This window comes from Rattus norvegicus, chromosome 18, assembly GCF_036323735.1.
Source record: "Rattus norvegicus strain BN/NHsdMcwi chromosome 18, GRCr8, whole genome shotgun sequence".
Classification (NCBI taxonomy): Eukaryota; Metazoa; Chordata; class Mammalia; order Rodentia; family Muridae; genus Rattus; species Rattus norvegicus.
Window position 1 is genome coordinate 41,197,630 of NC_086036.1, and position 21,608 is coordinate 41,219,237.

The following is a 21,608-nucleotide window of genomic DNA, read 5'->3' on the forward strand; positions in this document are numbered from 1 at the left end:
CAGAAGCCTTTAGCTGTGAGGTTCTAAATGTTAGTTATAGTCCTCAAGTAAAACAAAAAAAAAGAAAATATATTATCAAAGAGGTTTTATTTTTTTAAGTTGGCAAAAGTCAATTTTTCAATGTTTGTTTTTCTTCTCCTACAAGGTAAATATGAATATTTACTCTCTCATCTTGAATCCAATGTGCAGCATGAGGCCTCTAGCCAGTGACATCATTGCACACAACCTGGGAGGCAATGCTCAACACAGTTTCCTAGAGCTTCCCATCTGGCAACACAGAGAAAAAGTTTATACTGATAACCACACTGGGAGAAACAGCAAGTAAGCCCTACAGGCTGGGCCACTAAGCCTCTGTGCATGTGTTCAGGGGCTTTTGTTGTTTGTGAGATGAGACAAGAAGTAAGAGAGAAGCTGAGAGAATTCCATCCTATCTAGAAACAAACCCAGGGCAAGGCTGGGAGTCCTAGGAAGGTCTAGTTGGGCATCAGAGACATTTCTGTCTGCTGTGAATAAGAATATGCAATCATAACTACATTTTGCTATTATGGACTAGAAACATTAACAGAAACATTTTTCAGAATGTAATAATATCATGATGCTGTTGCCAACAATGAACACTCAGTAAATACCACTGTTTATGGGGAAAGACATGGAGTATATGATAAAAATTTGAAATAAGTGGAATTCTTATAATATACAGAGGGGATCTGAGAGGACCATAAATCAAGGGAGGACAATTAAGTAAAAGATCATTGAAAAATAGCTCCAGGGCACAGTCCTCTCACTAAAACGGCTCACAGCCTTCTTCAGTGAGCCAATGTGCAAGTGAGCCAAGGGGCTTCACTGCAGAGCAGCTCTTACCAGGAGGACACTGGCTCTCAGACTGGCTGAGGAGAGCAGTGAAGAGCCCCTACATTATATTTCCCAGTAGCTTTGGTACAACCTGTAGATTTTGTATAGGAACCTGATCTGAATCCAGGTTAAGCCCACAGCCACTCGTTCAGGATCAGAAAGTCCACATCTCCTACTGGCTCCATGGGTAGTTGAGGAACTAGTAGGATTAGTTTTGAACCAAGGCCTTTAGGTGCCTGAGGAGTCCCACATCTTGCAAAGCTTCAGCAGAAGCTGTGGACCGGGGCTCAGGACCAGACCTGACTCTCTGTGAGGCGAGGCCCACAGGCACATAGGGAGTTCCTCCACTCACAGCAAGAGGCCCAAACGGATATACATGATACTTGATCCTCAGAAGAAGACTTGAATACCAGTCCCACAGAGGGAAACACTTCAGCTCTTCTGTGACTTAGTTACTCTGCACTGAATATTGCAAATGCCACCACTGAAAGCAAAAAGGGGGACTTGAATTTTAAAAAGAAAAAATTTTAAAAGGAAGGAAGGAAGGAAGGAAGGAAGGAAGGAAGGAAGGCAGGCAGGCAGGCAGGCAGGCAGGCAGGCAGGCAGGCAGGCAGGCAGGCAGGCAGGCAGGCTGGCTCAGCCAACAAACACCAAATGCACAGGTGCCAGCAGAGAAACAGGAACATGAAAAATGAAGACACCGCATCTCCTCTACAAATCACTATTCCTACAATAATGGCACATACTACAAACATCCTGAAAAACTTTCAGACAAAGCATTCAAAAGAATGAGTATGTGCAAACAACTCAGAGAAGACGTGATTATGTTCTAGAAGGGCAAAAACAGAGAGCTGAACATCATTCTAAGACAGGAAAATGGAGTTCAACAAAGAGACTGGCTGAGGAAAGCACATGATGTGGGGAATAAAGCTCAATAACCTGAATTAAAACCTCAGTAGGGGCCTAGCAGTAGAATGGATCATTAAAAAATTGGGGCATAGACAACATAGAGAAACTGCATCACTCAGTGAAGAGGAACATGAGTTCTTAGCTCCTGTTCAGTCACACCTGCCTCCCTGCCTCTCAAATTGTAATCCCTTTGGTCATGCTGTCTTATTACAGCAAAAGAAAAGAAATTAGGACAGTGTGCCGGCTACTTTTATTTCAACTTGACACAAACTAATCATCAGACAGGAGGGGAGAGTCTCAATTGAGAAAATGCCTTCATAAGACCATGCTACAGGTAAGACTGTTGGTCATTTACCTAGTGTCATGTAAGAGAACCCAGTCCATTGTAGACAGGGCTACTCCTGGGCTGGTGGGCCTGAGTTCTATAAGAAAGCAGGCTGAGCAAGTCACAGGGAGCCAGCTAGTACACAGCCCACCTCCATGGCCTCTTCATCAGCTTCTGCCTCCAGGTTCTAGTTGTAAGTTCCTGTCCTGACTTCCTTTGATGAACAATAATGTGGAAGTATAATCTAAATAAACCCTTTCCTCCCCAAGTTGCTTCTGGTAATCGTGTTTTTTTGTTGTTGTTTTTTTTTTTTTTTTTTTTTGTTTTTTTCTTTTTTCTTTTTTTCAGAGCTGGGGACCGAACCCAGGGCCTTGCGCTTCCTAGGCAAGCTCTCTAGCACTGAGCTAAACCCCCAACCCCTGGTAATCGTGTTTTATTGCAGCAAAAGTAACCCTAACTAGGAATGACCACTTGATACTGGGAGAGAAAAATTGTCAGTAATCTTACCCAGTGTCATGGTTTGAGTATGCTTTGCCAAGGGAGTGGAACTATTTAGCGGTGTGGCCTTATTGGAGTAGGTGTATCACTGTAGGTGTAGGTTTTAAGACCCTATCTTAACTTTCTGAAAGTCAGTCTTACACTAGCATCCTTCAGATAAAGATGTAGAACTCTCAGTTTCTCCTGCACCATGCCTGCCTGGAGGTTGCCATGCTTCCTGCCATGATGATAATGGACTGAACCTCTGAACCTGTAAGCCAGCCCCAACTAAATGTTGTCTTTCATAAGACTTGCATTGGTCATGGTGTCTGTTCAGAGTAGTAAAACCCTAACTAAGACAGAAGTTGGTACCATGGACTGGGGTATTGCTGTGATAGACCTCACCATGCTTTCTGGAAGAATATGGATTTGGGGCTTTGGATTTGGAAAGCCATGGAATACTTTAAATGGGGCTTAATGGGCTATCCTAGTAGGAATATGGAAGACTTTGTTACTGAGAGTGATTTGAATTGTGCAAACCTGGCCCAAGAGGTTTCAGTAGAGAATTTCGATATGTGGACTAGAGACGGTATTTTGGTGAAGAACATGGCTGCTTTTTGCCCTTGTCTGAAAAGTCTGCCTCAGGTTAAGGTGAAGAAACTCAGTTTAATTGCACTGACAAAGCAAGTCTCAGAAATGCCCATCATAGACTTTGTTCTCTGGTTAAGTCCCATGAAGAGCATTTTGAATAAGTATTGCAAGCTTAGAAAGGAAACATATAAAATATGGTTTGAGTATTAAAGGGACACCAGGAAGTGAAATGGAGATGGATCCTGTGTTCTAGGAGACAGCAGATTAAGGGAGAAAGGAGCTTAAGCTAATGGTCCTGGACCCACCAATACAGAGGCAGCAATAAGAAATCAGTGGCTTGAAAAAGAGGAATGAGAAATCACATGTTGTAGGGAGAGCACAGTGGTGGGGAGACAGGAGAGGTCTAGAGGGGAGGGACTCACTCTACACCAGTCATTTACCAATTTCATAACCTATAAGATGCTTAAAATATTCTTAAAGTGCTTACCTACAATTTGAGATACAAAATATAAATGCATTATTGTTTTGTTTTCCTTAAAATACACTAATGTAAAATGGTAAAAAAGAAAATAAAATGGAGACATTTTCATACAGCTACTATATATTAAATAGGTGCATTTCACACCTCCCTCCTCCTCCATGCTATGTTTGTCAGGCTAGTGATTAGAAGGTTCCTAATATTGTGAGATTAAGGAAGGTGGAGTTGAATTAATCCTATATTGTTCATTATAAAATAGCTAGTGATATTATTTGGAGACAATATTCTTATACTCACTGGTTTTTTAATTTTTCTGCTGTGCGTATGAATTCTGCTTTCTTTGTCCAACTAACTTTCTGTTTCCAGTTTTGAAGCTGAAAAGGACGAATTCCACCTGAAGCACTAAAGCCGACATTACTCTGCAGAATGAACAAGAACAAGCATCCATGATAAAGTGGCAAGAGATATCTAGAGAAATAAAGCGTCAGCAGTTTTCTGGAGATAATCATGTCTAGATTTTTAAATAACATACTTTGGGGGCTGGAGAGCTTGTTCAGTTTCTAGCACCCAGATGACATCTTATAACTGACTGTAACTCTGATTCCAGTTCTGATGCCCTCTTTTGGGCTCCTCAGGGACCATAAATGTCCATGGTATGGTCACACACACTTGCAGGCAAAATATTTATACAGATAAAGTAAAAATATAATTTGTAGACAAAATATATCTTAAAATGCTAAACTGAGTGTGAAATGTTGTGCTCAGGGATTGCTGACTAAAAGAAGGCGTACTTTATTCACAAAGTCATTTATCATCTCTAGATTGACCACTATAACATGACAGTACAGCAGGGAAGGATAATTCCCTGTATGGCCCAGTATCAGGAGGAAATACAGATTTAAAGAGAAAAGAATAAACAACAAAAAGGAGACAAAACAAACAAAAGGCTAGAAAGTGTACTAAGTGATAATAAGAGTCTGAAGTGGGGGTGCTTGTACTCTCTTAGAACACCCCCAAGGGTCGATTTGAGAGGCTCACATCAAAGGAAAAAGGGAGACAGCCCTTGTACAATCAGAAGGGAAGCTGATTAGGTCAAGGGATTAGTTATGTAAATTCTGAGGGCCAGGAAGACTGGCTAGCAGAGAATAGACAATTCCAGCAAGAGATTCCTAAAGGTGGCTAGAGATGAAAGTAGGTAGATCGTTTTATGCTAGGTACATAGATGGTTTAGGGCCCATTGGATTTTACTGAAGAGTATACCTATATGTTGTTCAATGTAACAGAGATGGTAACAGCAGGGTGTCAGTCAGAAAAGGAAGTTAATACACTTGTGGAGATAAAAACACCAGGGCGTATTGAAGGGAGAGAGAGAGAGGAAGAGAGGGGAGACCAGAGATGACTCTTCAGAGAACAGCCTTCCGAGTGATCAATCATTCTACCGTTCCCCCTAGGGTGCTTCATTTCTCCAAAGAAATAATGTTTTTTACAGCCTTTTCGGAGTGGCAGTCAGTTTCCTATCACATGATTTACTCTAACTTCAGCAGTGTGCAAATTTGCTTTCATCATTAACAAATGGTAAAACTGTATGTTCAACAAATAATTGTTTTAAAACAAATTTCTTTATGATACATTATCAGCAAATGTTTGATTTGGAGACCCACTTTACATACTTATATACCCAGTGTCACATAAAATTTCTGACAGGGAGACTAGAGTGATGGCTTAGCAGTTAGGAGGGCATGCTGCTCAGGCAAGGAACCTAAGTTCAAATTCCCAGAACCCACATGGAAGACTCACAATTCTCTGTAACTCTAGCTCAAGGAGATTTTAGGCCCCTGACCTCTGTGGACACCAGTTGTCTTGTGCATGTTCATACACCTCCACCCTCCCCCACATATACATACATAAATAAAATCAGTCTTGAAAAAAACCTTCTCAGGTCCATGGGGTTGAAGAGTAGGAAATGCTTAGGAAATCCTGCCATACTTAGTTCTCAATTTCTCTGGCTGAGGTTTTTTGTTTGTTTTGTTTTGTTGACATAATTTGATAGGAAGTATGGTGATGAGGCCAATACAACAGGAAGGAGGAGCCATGAAGAAGTCAGTAGAGTAGTATAGGCCAGGGGTGAGAGAGTGACAGCTACCTGGGCCACCAAAAGTAAAAGGTGACATGTATCTCAACAGTATTTAGGACCAAGGGCAGCTGCTGAGAAAGGAGGTGTCAGAGAGAGGAGAAGTAAACAAGGCTTTATATTTCTGGGAGCAAGAACAGTTTTAAAAGACTAGCATGGCATAAGATATTATTTGTTAAGAGTGTTGACAAATTAGTGATTTTCTAGATATTTATGAAGTTACACAACACCACCGTCAGGCTCCAAAATATTTTTATCACACCAAGACAAACTCATAGCCATTAGCAGTCTCTCCCTCATGACGCCTTCTCTCAGCACCTGCTTTTCTAAGTTTGACTATTTTGGATCAGTGGGCTTATAGAATACACAGTCTTTTCTGCCTTATTTTACTTAGCACACCATTTTAAGACCCATTCATGCTATTCTATGATCTATATTTCTTTCCTTTTGTGTGGATATGTGTGCACTGTACATATTTTCATGTGTCTGCATGCCTTCATGTGTGTGTGGAGGCCAGAGGTCAGTGCTGGTGCATTTTACTGTCTTCATCTATCTTTAGGAGAAAAGGTCACTCATTGAATTTAGCTCATCAGCTAGCTGAGTGGCAAAAAAGGACCCTTCAATGCCCCTGCCTTTGTTCTACCAGCCCTAGGGTTGGATCTGCACTGTAGTGCCCAGCTGTCAGATACGTGCTGGGGAATCCAAATTCAGGTTCTCAGACTTGTGCTACAAGCACTGTCCCCTCTGAGTCATCTTCCTAACCCACCTTATACTTTTAATAGATAAATTAATATTGTATTAATCAGTGGTTCTCAACCTTCCTAATGCTGTGACTCTTTAATACAGTTCCTCATGATCTGGTAACCCCCAACCATAAAATTATTTTCTTTTTTTTTTTTTAAGATTTATTTATTTTATGTATATGAGTACACTGTAGCTGTCTTCAGATGCACCAGAAGAGGGCATCGGATCTCATTACACATGGTTGTGAGTCACCGTGTGGTTGCTGGGAATTGAACTCAGGGCCTCTGGAAGAGCAGTCAGTGCTCTTACCTGCTGAGCCATTTCTCCAGCGCCATAAAATTATTTTCATTGCTACTTTATAACTGTGGTCTTGTTTGAATGTCTGCTATTTCCAATGGTCTTAGGCAACCCCTGTGAAAGGGTCTTTCAACCCTCAAAGTGGTTGCTACCCACAGGTTAAGGAGTCACTGTATTATATGACTGATCAACAGTTGGGTTGTTACCACTATTCTCCCAATATGAAGTGCTACTACAAACACTCTATACAAGAATTAATGTGAAAAATGTTTGAAGTTTTGTTACCATCTAGCAACAGAATTTAAATCGTAAGGAAATTGTTTTTCACTTTCTTGTTTTAACATTTAAATTGCCTTTTATTGTTGATTTGGATTCGTTCTTTATGCATTCTGAATATAAATCCCTTATTTTATATCCATATATCACTAACCATCTATTCACTTCTTTGATAATGCCAAGGATTCAAAACATTTTCAGGTATTTTCTTGGTAACTGCTTCATTTTACATTCCGACCAACAACATGTGATGATTCTAATGTCACTGTATCCTCACCAACACGTATTATTATTTGTCCTTTTCATTACTGCCATCTCAGTAGTTTTAAGTGGCATCTCATTGTATTTTTTATTTGGAGTGCTGGGGATCAAACTCAGGACCTTGGGCATGAGACAAACACTCTGTATCAGAGTTATTGCATACACAGCCCCTCTCAGAGTGGTTTAGAATAGTTCATGATGACCAATGATTTGGACATCTTTTTACTGCCACCTTTTAAGAGAAGTCTGTTCACCACTATTCCCTTATCTTTTGGGCACAACATGCATGGTCTTCTAATTAAGTTGTAAGCAACAGCACTAAGAGGCCATACAAGAAAGGTACCCTGATGTTAAACAATCTGTTTTACTTTTCCTTCATAGGATAGGATATTGCCCTCAATTCATGAGTTGTAAATAAAAGCCAATTTGACAGCTAAGCTAAAGTTGTTGCAGTTTTGTTCTCTAACATGTAATTTAGACACAGAACCATAATCAGTATATGAAATTCCACGTTTTTCTCATTCTCTGACGTGCCTTTACACAAACACACACACACTTTTTGGTGCTTGGGATTGAAACTACACCCTTGCACATGATAAGCACATTCTTAACCACTGAGCAAGCCCTCAGCCCCTTCACTTTTTTGACAATGTCCACAGAGGAACAACAGTTAGCTCTGACAGAGTCCACTGATCTTAATCCAGCTTAAGTTGCTTGTGCTCTGTGGGACACACAGAAGGAACTTTGGCCCAATCAAAGGTCATAAAGACTATGCCTAATCTTTTGAGAGTTGGGCTACTAAGACTGAGGTCTTTGATCCACTCTTAGTTAACTCAAGTGTACAGCACCCGTAGAAACTGAACTGCCAGATGAGCATCCAGCTGTTCCAACATCACTTGTTGAAAGTGATGTTTCCTTATTCTTTCCTTATTGTCATAGTGCTCTTCCTGAAACTTGACTGCCTACAATGTAGATCTGGCTTTCTTCTCTCCATGTATTCTTTGGTTAGCCTTAAGTCACTACCATATTTGGTTATGGTTACAGTGGCTTTGAAACAATTTAAAATTAAGAATTATGAGTAATTCAATATTCTTTTTAAAAAACAGGGTTTTTTTTTTTTTTTTTACTATTTTAGGTATTTTGCATTGTTTGGGTGTGTGTGTGTGTGTGTGTGTGTGTGTGTGTGTGTGTCCCTGATGTGTACAGAGGCCAGAGAAGATCAGATGTCCTGCTCTATCAATGACCACCTTACTTCCTTGAGACAATCCTGTCTCACTGCTCTCACCATGTCTGGATCTAAGCTGGTAGCTAGCAAGCCCCAGCAATTCTGTCTATGTCCTCCATAGTGCTGGGGTTATAAATATATTCAGCCACACCTAGAATTGTACATGAGTGCTGAGGACTTGAACTCAGATCCTCATGCTTATGTAGCAAGAACTCTTACCCACTGTGCCATCTCCCCAGGCTCTGAAGAGCATTTAGAGTTTAGCTGTTGCACTTCTTCATTGTTTGTCATTATATGTCCAGAATACATCTTTCCTCCAGTATAGTGGTCATAGCAACACAAATGTAACTAATACAGAAAACTGGCATGGGAGAAATTTGGTCATTATGTAACTATACCTGACCACACAGAAAAGGCCTTTTCAACTGGTCTGTGGAACGAATCTACAAGTGCCTGGAGACTTGTGCTGGGAAAGTCCTTGAACGTTGCAAACATAAGCAGGGTGGTTCTGACCGAAGTGTGGATTGCCAGTGGAGGTGATGACTGACCACTGGATGCCAACCAACCTAACAGAAGGAAGACAGTCTAAAGAGATGCTTATGTCTTCGCTTCAGCTGTCAGGCTACTGAGATAATGGGCTCCAACAACTTGGAATTTCCCCATAATTCTCAGGCTAGGAGATGGAAAAGGCACAAGCCTGGAGCCAGTCATAGAAGAATCCAGTTTTCAGGAAAGAGATTTCACAGAATTCTAAAAATGTGTCCTAGGAGAAACGGTAGCCCAGAAATGATGGGTCAGTGACTGGCAGGACCATAGCTCAACCGAGACTGCTTAGCTATTACAGACATCCTGACTTCTGTGATAATCTTGATTGTCAAATTAGCAGAATTTAGAATCATGGAAACAAGCCCCTGGGTAGGCCTGTAAGGAATTTTCTAGATGAACAGGGTCCTGGACTAAATAAAGAGGAGAAAATGATGCAGAGTGACAAGCTGTCTCACATTCCTACCGCCATGACCTCTCTGACATGATGGACTGTACCCTCCAACCATGAGCCAATAAAATAAACCCTTCCCTTCCTGAGCTGCTTGTGCTGATTCTTCTGTAATAGCAACAAGACAAATAATAATACAATCTCTAAACCAAAATCTCATGTCAGGACCTGGATATGGAGTTGACAGATTGAAGGATATCATCTTTGAATCAATAATCCTTCTCTACTTTTCAGTACAGACACCAAGGAAAGGCAACCCAAAAAAGGCCATGGTAGAGAGGTAACACTACCCAAACCTGTTGGAGCTCAATTATGAAACTATGTGCCCCAGGTGCTGGCCAAGGAACCACAGGGTTTAACGTTTGGCCCTCTGGATTTCAGTCTAGCTTTGATCCTATCCCTCACTTCATTCTCCCATTTTTCCCTTTCAGAATAGGAATATCTATTCTATAACACTGTATCGTTAAAGTAACTTTATTTTTTTTAACTCAGTAAGCTCACAACTAGGATATTGCCCCAAGTCTGAAGGAAGTCATATCTAAAGAAATAAAAAATGTTGAGAATGGTATCGAGAGAGAGAGAGAGAGAGAGAGAGAGAGAGAGAGAGGGAGGGAGAGAGAGAGAGAGATGTAAATCAAATTTGAAGGGTTAAAAGGTACAGGGAATGGAAATGTCACCAAAGAGGTCCACCCCACCCAGGTTTAGCTGGAAGAAAAAGAGTCTGCAAACTTGAATATAGGTTAACACAGATCATGTTGTCTGGAAAACTCAGAAGATGAAGAAGACAATAAACTCTGTCAAGGGCTCAGTTCATGACTTTGACAATGTGAAGGAAACCATTCTCACTGTAGAAGACCCATAATCAATGTGAGAACCAGCAACCACAGGTTGGACTATAATCTCCAAATACCTGCCCTAGTGACCCACTTCCACTAGTTTCCACCTCTGGAAGGCTCCACAGGCTCTCAAAATAGAGTCACCAGTTAGTGAACAAGTAATCAAAACATGAGCCTGTTGGAGTAATTTGAGATTCCAAGTCTAACATTCCACTCCTAGACCTCAAAACTCATGCCATCATAATAATGCAAAATACATTTAAGAGAGTTCAAAAGTTCCAGTACAATTCAAAACTCAGCCTTACATGCCTGGACGGTACACTCAGACCTATGTCATAGACATGACTTTTTACAAGAAATCCATTTTGAAGAACATTTAACACCAGCAAATCCTGAAATGTACATTTTGTTAATTTTCAAACATTGTTATTTTTTTGAGAGAGAGAGAGAGAGAGAGAGAGAGAGAGAGAGAGAGAGAGAGAGAGAGCACACAAGCACGCACGCACGTTCGGGTGCACAGGTGCCCTCAGAAACCAGAAGAGGGCATCAAATCCCCTGGAGTTGGAGTTAGAGGTGGTAATGAACCACCCAATGTTGATGCTAATAGCCAAACTCTGGCCCTCCAGAAGAGTGTTCTGCACCACTGAGCTTCCTCTCAGGCCCCATGGAATATAGTCAGCCAAGAGACATAATTCAGGTCATTACAGGGAAGTTCACCAGAACCAAAACAATATAAAGCCCTGTCTCTGATATAATACCTGGTCCAAAACCATTTGGGTGATATTGTCAGTCTTCAAAAATGGGAGCTGGCAAAGTGGCTCAGGAGGTAAAGTGCTTGCTATGCCACGTGTACTCCTTGTCATATTCAGGCATATGCACATGTGCACATAAACACACACACACACACACACACACACACACACACACACACACACACTTTACAGTGTTTTAAAGGCGCAATTCAACAACCAATATGGCTGAAAAAATAGCTCCTAGGAACAAATATCAAATTTGAGAAGAGTACTTTTTTTCAACCTTGAAAAGGGCTGTGTGACTCTTCCTAAAGAAATGTGAACAAAGATCTGCTTAGTTCAACAGACCAAACAAAGTAAGGATGCCTTAGTTAGGGTTTCTATTGCTTTGATGAAACACCATGACCAAAAAGCAAGTTGGGGAGGAAAAGGTTTCTTCAGCTTTACACTTCCACATTGCTACTCATCACCAAAGGAAGTCAGAACAGGAACTCAAATAGGCCAGGAACCTGGAGGTAGGAGCTGATAGAGACCATTGAGGGGTGCTGCTTGCTGGCTTGCTTCCCTTGGCTTATCACAGCCTACTTTTTTATAGAACCCAGGACCACCAGCACAAGGATGGCACTACCTACAATAGTCTCGGCCCTACCCCATTGATCACCAATCAAGAAAATGCCTCACAGCTGGATCTCATAGAGGCATTTCCTCAATTGAGCCTCTTTCCTCTCTGATGACTCTAGCTTGTGTCAAGTTGATACAAAACCAGCCAAAGGACAACTGTCAAAATCCAACTTGGTGAACCAATGAGTTTTATTGGGGTTACTTACAGAGTACAGGTGAGAGGTGACTTACAGGAGAAGAAATTACTCAAAGACATCTGCAACACTAAAAGCTCACCCCAGCATGGGTGATAGCTCATGAAAGCTGGAAACCTGGGGCTCAGTGCTCAACATACAGGCAGCTCAGCAGGTTGAAAGAGTGACTTTTCCAGGCAGTGTATCTGGTCTCTGCTTCTTCCAGGTAGCTTGTCTCATCTACCTCTTCTAGGAAGCTGATCTAGTCTGAGATTGTTTCTCAGCAGTCCTTTCCACATATATAAACTTAGAGAGGGAAGACCCTAGTGCATTTGATCAATTTCAGGAACTTTTTGAAGCTTCTGAGTTGTTTGGTTCCTGCTTCTTAAGGAGAACATCCAAAGTCTTTATTTTTTTTAAGATTTATTTTATGTGTATGGGTATTTTGCTTGGGTGTTTTATGCACCCTGTATGTGACTGTTATTTGTAAAGGCCAGAAGAGAGCTTGGGATCTCATGGAATTGGAGGTATAAATGTTTGTGAGTCAAGCCCAGGTTTGGCAATCAAACCCAGGTCCTCTTGAAGAATTAGTGCTCTTAACATGTGAGCCATCTTTCCAGCCCATATCTAGAATCGTAAAAGATCAAATGAAGACATCAAGGAGACAACAGAGAAACCTCACAAGAAACTAACCCTCCCAACCGCCTGGTCAGGTGGGCACTCCTGAGGCTGCAGAGCGGAAGAGACCACCAACTCTGCTCACCCCTGCCCACATCCCTGGCCCAAGAGGAAACTGTATAAGGCCTCTGGGCTCCCGTGGGGAAGGGCCCAGGAGCGGCAGGACCCCTGTGCCTGAGACACCGCCGGAACCTGAAAGAAACAGACCGGATAAACAGTTCTCTGCACCCAAATCCCGTGGGAGGGAGAGCTAAACCTTCAGAGAGGCAGACAAGCCTGGGAAACCAGAAGTGACTGCTCCCTGCACACACATCTCGGACGCCAGAGGAAAAAGCCAAAGACCATCTGGAACCCTGGTGCACTGAAGTTCCCGGAAGGGGCGGCACAGGTCTTCCTGGTTGCTGCCGCTGCAGAGAGCCCGTGGGCAGCACCCCACGAGCGAACCTGAGCCTCGGGACCACAGGTAAGACCAAATTTTCTGCTGCAAGAAAGCTGCCTGGTGAACTCAAGACACAGGCCCACAGGAACAGCTGAAGACCTGTAGAGAAGAAAAACTACACGCCAGAAAGCAGAACACTCTGTCCCCATAACTGACTGAAAGAGAGGAAAACAGGTCTACAGCACTCCTGTCACACAGGCTTATAGGACAGTCTAGCCACTGTCAGAAATAGCAGAACAAAGTAACACTAGAGATAATCTGATGGCGAGAGGCAAGCGCAGGAACCCAAGCAACAGAAACCAAGACTACATGCCATCATCGGAGCCCAATTCTCCCACCAAAACAAACATGGAATATCCAAACACACCAGAAAAGCAAGATCTAGTTACAAAATCATATTTGATCATGATGCTGGAGGACTTCAAGAAAGACATGAACACACTTAGGGAAGCACAGGAAAACATTAATAAACAAGTAAAAGCCTACAGAGAGGAATCGCAAAAATCCCTGAAAGAATTCCAGGAAAACACAAACAGTTGAAGGAATTAAAAATGGAAATAGAAGAAATCAAGAAAGAACACATGGAAACAACCCTGGATATAGAAAACCAAAAGAAGAGACAAGGAGCTGTAGATACAAGCCTCACCAACAGAATTCAAGAGATGGAAGAGAGAATCTCAGGAGCAGAAGATTCCATAGAAATCATTGACTCAACTGTCAAAGATAATGTAAAGCGGAAAAAGCTACTGGTCCAAAACATACAGGAAATCCAGGACTCAATGAGAATATCAAACCTAAGGATAATAGGTATAGAAGAGAGTGAAGACTCCCAGCTCAAAGGACCAGTAAATATCTTCAACAAAATCATAGAAGAAAACTTCCCTAACCTAAAAAAAGAGATACCCATAGGCATACAAGAAGCCTACAGAACTCCAAATAGATTGGACCAGAAAAGAAACACCTCCCGTCACATAATTGTCAAAACACCAAACGCACAAAATAAAGAAAGAATATTAAAAGCAGTAAGGGAAAAAGGTCAAGTAACATATAAAGGGAGACCTATCAGAATCACACCAGACTTCTCGCCAGAAACTATGAAGGCCAGAAGATCCTGGACTGATGTCATACAGACCCTAAGAGAACACAAATGCCAGCCCAGGTTACTGTATCCAGCAAAACTCTCAATTAACATTGATGGAGAAACCAAGATATTCCATGACAAAACCAAATTTACACAATATCTTTCTACAAATCCAGCACTACAAAGGATAATAAATGGTAAAGCCCAACATAAGGAGGCAAGCTATACCCTAGAAGAAGCAAGAAACTAATCGTCTTGGCAACAAAACAAAGAGAATGAAAGCACACAAACATAACCTCACATCCAAATATGAATATAAAGGGAAGCAATAATCACTATTCCTTAATATCTCTCAATATCAATGGCCTCAACTCCCCAATAAAAAGACATAGATTAACAAACTGGATACGCAATGAGGACCCTGCATTCTGCTGCCTACAGGAAACACACCTCAGAGACAAAGACAGACACTACCTCAGAGTGAAAGGCTGGAAAACAACTTTCCAAGCAAATGGTCAGAAGAAGCAAGCTGGAGTAGCCATTCTAATATCAAATAAAATCAATTTCCAACTAAAAGTCATCAAAAAAGATAAGGAAGGACACTTCATATTCATCAAAGGAAAAATCCACCAAGATGAACTCTCAATCCTAAATATCTATGCCCCAAATACAAGGGCACCTACATACGTAAAAGAAACCTTACTAAAGCTCAAAACACACATTGCACCTCACACAATAATAGTGGGAGACTTCAACACCCCACTCTCATCAATGGACAGATCATGGAAACAGAAATTAAACAGTGATGTCGACAGACTAAGAGAAGTCATGAGCCAAATGGACTTAACGGATATTTATAGAACATTCTATCCTAAAGCAAAAGGATATACCTTCTTCTCAGCTCCTCATGGTACTTTCTCCAAAATTGACCATATAATTGGTCAAAAAACGGGCCTCAACAGGTACAGAAAGATAGAGATAATCCCATGCATGCTATCGGACCACCACGGCCTAAAACTGGTCTTCAATAACAATAAGGGAAGAATGCCCACATATACGTGGAAATTGAACAATGCTCTACTCAATGATAACCTGGTCAAGGAAGAAATAAAGAAAGAAATTAAAAACTTTTTAGAATTTAATGAAAATGAAGATACAACATACCCAAACTTATGGGACACAATGAAAGCTGTGCTAAGAGGAAAACTCATAGCGCTGAGTGCCTGCAGAAAGAAACAGGAAAGAGCATATGTCAGCAGCTTGACAGCACACCTAAAAGCTCTAGAACAAAAAGAAGCAAATACACCCAGGAGGAGTAGAAGGCAGGAAATAATCAAACTCAGAGCTGAAATCAACCAAGTAGAAACAAAAAGGACCATAGAAAGAATCAACAGAACCAAAAGTTGGTTCTTTGAGAAAATCAACAAGATAGATAAACCCTTAGCCAGACTAACGAGAGGACACAGAGAGTGCGTCCAAATTAACAAAATTAGAAATGAAAAGGGAGACATAACTACAGATTCAGGGGAAATTCAAAAAATCATCAGATCTTACTATAAAAACCTATATTCAACAAAATTTGAAAATCTTCAGGAAATGGACAATTTCCTAGACAGATACCAGGTATCGAAGTTAAATCAGGAACAGATAAACCAGTTAAACAACCCCATAACTCCTAAGGAAATAGAAGCAGTCATTAAAGGTCTTCCAACCAAAAAGAGCCCAGGTCCAGACGGGTTTAGTGCAGAATTCTATCAAACCTTCATAGAAGACCTCATACCAATATTATCCAAACTATTCCACAAAATTGAAACAGATGGAGCACTACCGAATTCCTTCTACGAAGCCACAATTACTCTTATACCTAAACCACACAAAGACACAACAAAGAAAGAGAACTTCAGACCAATTTCCCTTATGAATATCGACGCAAAAATACTCAATAAAATTCTGGCAAACCGAATTCAAGAGCACATCAAAACAATCATCCACCATGATCAAGTAGGCTTCATCCCAGGCATGCAGGGATGGTTTAATATACGGAAAACCATCAACGTGATCCATCATATAAACAAACTGAAAGAACAAAACCACATGATCATTTCATTAGATGCTGAGAAAGCATTTGACAAAATTCAACACCCCTTCATGATAAAAGTCCTGGAAAGAATAGGAATTCAAGGCCCATACCTAAACATAGTAAAAGCCATATACAGCAAACCAGTTGCTAACATTAAACTAAATGGAGAGAAACTCGAAGCAATCCCACTAAAATCAGGGACTAGACAAGGCTGCCCACTCTCTCCCTACTTATTCAATATAGTTCTTGAAGTTCTAGCCAGAGCAATCAGACAACAAAAGGAGATCAAGGGGATACAGATCGGAAAAGAAGAAGTCAAAATATCACTATTTGCAGATGACATGATAGTATATTTAAGTGATCCCAAAAGTTCCACCAGAGAACTACTAAAGCTGATAAACAACTTCAGCAAAGTGGCTGGGTATAAAATTAACTCAAATAAATCAGTTGCCTTCCTCTATACAAAAGAGAAACAAGCCGAGAAAGAAATTAGGGAAACGACACCCTTCATAATAGACCCAAATAATATAAAGTACCTCGGTGTGACTTTAACCAAGCAAGTAAAAGATCTGTACAATAAGAACTTCAAGACACTGAGGAAAGAAATTGAAGAAGACCTCAGAAGATGGAAAGATCTCCCATGCTCATGGATTGGCAGGATTAATATAGTAAAAATGGCCATTTTACCAAAAGCAATCTACAGATTCAATGCAATCCCCATCAAAATTCCAATCCAATTCTTCAAAGAGTTAGACAGAACAATTTGCAAATTCATCTGGAATAACAAAAAACCCAGGATAGCTAAAGCTATCCTCAACAATAAAAGGACTTCAGGGGGAATCACTATCCCTGAACTCAAGCAGTATTACAGAGCAATAGTGATAAAAACTGCATGGTATTGGTACAGAGACAGACAGATAGACCAATGGAATAGAATTGAAGACCCAGAAATGAACCCACACACCTATGGTCACTTGATTTTTGACAAAGGAGCCAAAACCATCCAATGGAAAAAAGATAGCATTTTCAGCAAATGGTGCTGGTTCAACTGGAGGGCAACATGTAGAAGAATGCAGATCGATCCATGCTTATCACCCTGTACAAAGCTTAAGTCCAAGTGGATCAAGGACCTCCACATCAAACCAGACACACTCAAACTAATAGAAGAAAAACTAGGGAAGCATCTGGAACACATGGGCACTGGAAAAAATTTCCTGAACAAAACACCAATGGCTTATGCTCTAAGATCAAGAATCGACAAATGGGATCTCATAAAACTGCAAAGCTTCTGTAAGGCAAAGGACACGGTGGTTAGGACAAAACGGCAACCAACAGATTTGGAAAAGATCTTTACCAATCCTACAACAGATAGAGGCCTTATATCCAAAATATACAAAGAACTCAAGAAGTTAGACCGCAGGGAAACAAATAACCCTATTAAAAAATGGGGTTCAGAGCTAAACAAAGAATTCACAGCTGAGGAATGCCGAATGGCTGAGAAACACCTAAAGAAATGTTCAACATCTTTAGTCATAAGGGAAATGCAAATCAAAACAACCCTGAGATTTCACCTCACACCAGTGAGAATGGCTAAGATCAAAAACTCAGGTGACAGCAGATGCTGGCGAGGATGTGGAGAAAGAGGAACACTCCTCCATTGTTGGTGGGATTGCAGACTGGTAAAACCATTCTGGAAATCAGTCTGGAGGTTCCTCAGAAAATTGGACATTGAACTGCCTGAGGATCCAGCTATACCTCTCTTGGGCATATACCCAAAAGATGCCTCAACATATAAAAGAGACACGTGCTCCACTATGTTCATCGCAGCCTTATTTATAATAGCCAGAAAATGGAAAGAACCGAGATGCCCTTCAACAGAGGAATGGATACAGAAAATGTGGTACATCTACACAATGGAATATTACTCAGCTATCAAAAACAACGAGTCTATGAAATTCGTAGGCAAATGGTTGGAACTGGAAAATATCATCCTGAGTGAGCTAACCCAATCACAGAAAGACATACATGGTATGCACTCATTGATAAGTGGCTATTAGCCCAAATGCTTGAATTACCCTAGATCCCTAGAACAAACGAAAGTCAAGACGGATGATCAAAATGTGAATGCTTCACTCCTTCTTTAAATGAGGAAAAAGAATACCCTTGGCTGGGAAGGGAGAGGCAAAGATTAAAACAGAGACTGAAGGAACACCCATTCAGAGCCTGCCCCACAGGTGGCCCATACATATACAGCCACCCAATTGGACAAGATGGATGAAGCAAAGAAGTGCAGACCGACAGGAGCCGGATGTAGATCGCTCCTGAGAGACACAGCCAGAATACAGCAAATACAGAGGCGAATGCCAGCAGCAAACCACTGAGCTGAGAATAGGTCCCCCGTTGAAGGAATCAGAGAAAGAACTGGAAGAGCTTGAAGGGGCTCGAGACCCCAAAAGTACAACAATGTCAAGCAACCAGAGCTTCCAGGGACTAAGCCACTACCTAAAGACTATATATGGACTGACCCTGGACTCTGACCCCATAGGTAGCAATGAATATCCTAGTAAGAGCACCAGTGGAAGGGGAAGCCCTGGGTCCTGCTAAGACTGAACCCCCAGTGAACTAGACTATGGGGGGAGGGCGGCAATGGGGGGAGGGTTGGGAGGGGAACACCCATAAGGAAGGGGAGGGGGGAGGGGGATTTGCCCGGAAACCGGGAAAGGGAATAACACTTGAAATGTATATAAGAAATACTCAAGTTAATAAAAAAAAAAAAGTCTTTGAATAAATAAAAAAAATTAAAAAATAAAAAAAAATTAAAAAAAAAAAAAAAGAAACTAACCCTCATGACATCTTGATTTTGGACATCAAGCCTCTAGAAAAGTGAGGAAATTAATTTCTGGTGTTTACATTACCCTATCTGTGGTATTTTTGCCAAGGGAACCCTGGTGACAGAAACTTTAGATCTTTTGGCAGAGATGTCTAAAATTGTGAGACTATTATGATAAGAATTATCTTTTCTCAAGCAAACATTTATGGTTTTGGGGTTAGTTCAAATGTCCATTTAATCATCTGACAAATACTGAAGTTCAGTGATAGAGTACAGGTTTTGTATGTGCAAGTGTATGTGTGGCTGTGGAGATGCTGGGAAGATGAAGGACAGACAACACATAAACTTGTTCAGAACATCACACCATACATAGTCCAACAATGATCCTAACTTTTCACAAGTGTACAGTTTACATGTTGATACACATGCATGTGGAGGTCAGTGGTTGATGTCAGGTGTCTTCATTTCTCTCCACCTTATTTTATTTGACAGATTCTCTCACTGAACAGAGCTCACTGCTGTGATGAAGCTGGCTGGCCAGCAAACCCCAGGGATCTGCCTCCAACTCTCCAGCACTGGGATTACCAGTGCATGCTGTGGTGCGCAGCCTTAAACTTGGGTCCTCAAAGTTATGCAACAAGCACTTCACCACATGAGCCCCTATTTTAACTTAAAAAATAAAACCAGCCTTAATATTAATATTCTTGAGAATACTTCATTGCTACTGTGATTCTTAGCTATAATGTCGGTATACTGACACTGGACAAATAATTCTCCAGGGAGGGACTGCCTCCTAGTATCTACTAGGTGTTAGTAGCACCTTTCAGTAGTAGTAGTTAGTAACTAATATCCTGCCTTTTGTGACAACCAAAGATGTCTCCAGGGATTACTAAATGTCATACGGTGAAACAGACCTACAGGTCATTCTGATCCAACCCCAGAAAAGGCAAATACAACTTTTACAAATCACTGAGGCAGAATCAGAATAGTGTATGCCAGTAAGAGGGTCAGGAAGCTGGTGAGAAAGGTACATCAGGATGTAAAACACTATGATTTAGGTGGGGAAGTCATGTTGGTTTTCTACAGAATGGCAGAAAGTTGTTGTGAAAAAAGGCATTTAACATAATTACACTACTGGAATAAGACCGTTTTTTAAATTTTTGTTTTGTTTTGTTTTTGAGAAAAGTTCTCATTGTACAGCCTATGCCTCTAACTCTTAACACTCCCAACACTGTCTCTTGAAATGCTGGGATTACAGGCATACACCACAACCCAATGATCATGCATTTTTAAAAATATACACTTAAAATATTTTACATAATTTTTAAAATGTATTATATATTTTCTCTTAATATATTTAGGAGTTATAAAGCCATATAGATACAGAGAGAATAAGAAAAACAAAGGCTGTATAAGAAAATCTTCCCTAGATGTAATTCCCTTAACTTCACACTAGAAAGAACACTGTATTCCCTTAGAAAAGAAAGATGGAGACTCCTCAGCTCACAGTAGTTTTCCTTCATGTCTGGAATGAACCACAAATATTTAAAAAGTGCCTACTATCTCAAAGGTACAGTATTGGGCACACAACAGGTACAGTCCTTGGCGTTAGGAATACAACAATGCCTAAAGCTTCCGAAAATGTCTACCTAACTGGTACTTATATTTTCATGGAGGCAGAAACACAATTTAAGAACAGGAATAAAATATGGATTATATCTCGTGGTTTTAGAAAAAAAAAACTGAAGCAGAAAAGGGGTCTGATCATCTAAACAAAAAATTTCCATTCCGGCATGTGGAGACTAGGGTCCTTAGGACCCCCATCTTGGGAACCTATCCAATCCCTCCTGTGTCCTAGCACCGATGTCAATAGATCCACTTTTTGGTGCTCAGATTCCAAACCAGCTTGGAGCCCTGGGCCACTGACTTAATACCCAAAGGTCCCATCACTAGCTCCTATTCTTTAAAGAAAGGGAGTCCTCTCAAACTGAGGCCTGACCCAGACCCGCAGAGCCAAGGTTCCAAGCGCCTTCAAACGCCAGGCCCGCCCTGAGCAAGGCCAGAGCCTCTGCCGTTACCTGTTGCGGCGTCGGCGCCGCTCCCACGCCGGTCCCCGCGGCCGCGCCCGCCCCCGCCACTGCCCCAGCGACTGCTGTGGCCGCCGCCGCCACCACCACAGTAGTCAGAGCCGCCATGTTTCCTCGCCGAGACTCCCGCGCCCGTACGCGGGATCAGCTCCCGTGGTCGTCCTCCCACGCTCCGCGCACGGTTCCTAACTGCTGGACCACTAGGCGGAGCACGCCTAGCCCTACGGGGGCGTGGCTTCGAGAGGCGTGGCCACATGGGGTGGGCAGCTGGAGGCGGGGCTTTCCGGGGCGTGGCTACTGAGGACTCCGTTGGGAGCACAAGGTGGGGGCCGGGGAGCACAGAGTTAAAGGCGGGGCTTGGAAGGGGCGGGGCCAACGGTGGCTTGTAGGTTTGGGAGTGAGGGTACTGAACCTGACTGAGGGGGCAAGGTGGACACGGAATTGTGTGACACAACGTGGCTTGGCTCAATT

General features: G+C 41.7%; 1 protein-coding gene and 1 long non-coding RNA gene across 3 annotated transcripts in view; one reads left to right on the forward strand and one right to left on the reverse strand.

Annotated features, from left to right (window-relative positions):
- The window catches only part of Ccdc112 (coiled-coil domain containing 112), a 34,190-nt gene extending 12,861 nt beyond the window's left edge, over positions 1-21,329 (reverse strand). Inside the window, exons 1-2 of the mRNA NM_001109124.1 lie at positions 21,129-21,329; positions 3,930-4,051 (exon numbers count right to left, since the gene is read on the reverse strand). Of these exons, the coding sequence (NP_001102594.1) occupies positions 3,930-4,051; positions 21,129-21,245 (239 nt within the window). The 5' untranslated portion in view covers positions 21,246-21,329. The remainder of the gene's footprint in view (positions 1-3,929; positions 4,052-21,128) is intronic.
- Positions 29-4,137, forward strand: LOC134483014 (uncharacterized). Of its 2 annotated transcripts, XR_010059812.1 has the most exons (3): positions 29-321; positions 1,975-2,095; positions 3,999-4,137. It is a non-coding gene; the product is annotated as an uncharacterized LOC134483014 (long non-coding RNA). The 2 variants fall into 2 exon arrangements; XR_010059811.1 differs by lacking the exon at positions 29-321 and having other exon boundaries at positions 841-2,095.
- Positions 21,330-21,608: the final 279 nt, after the last annotated feature.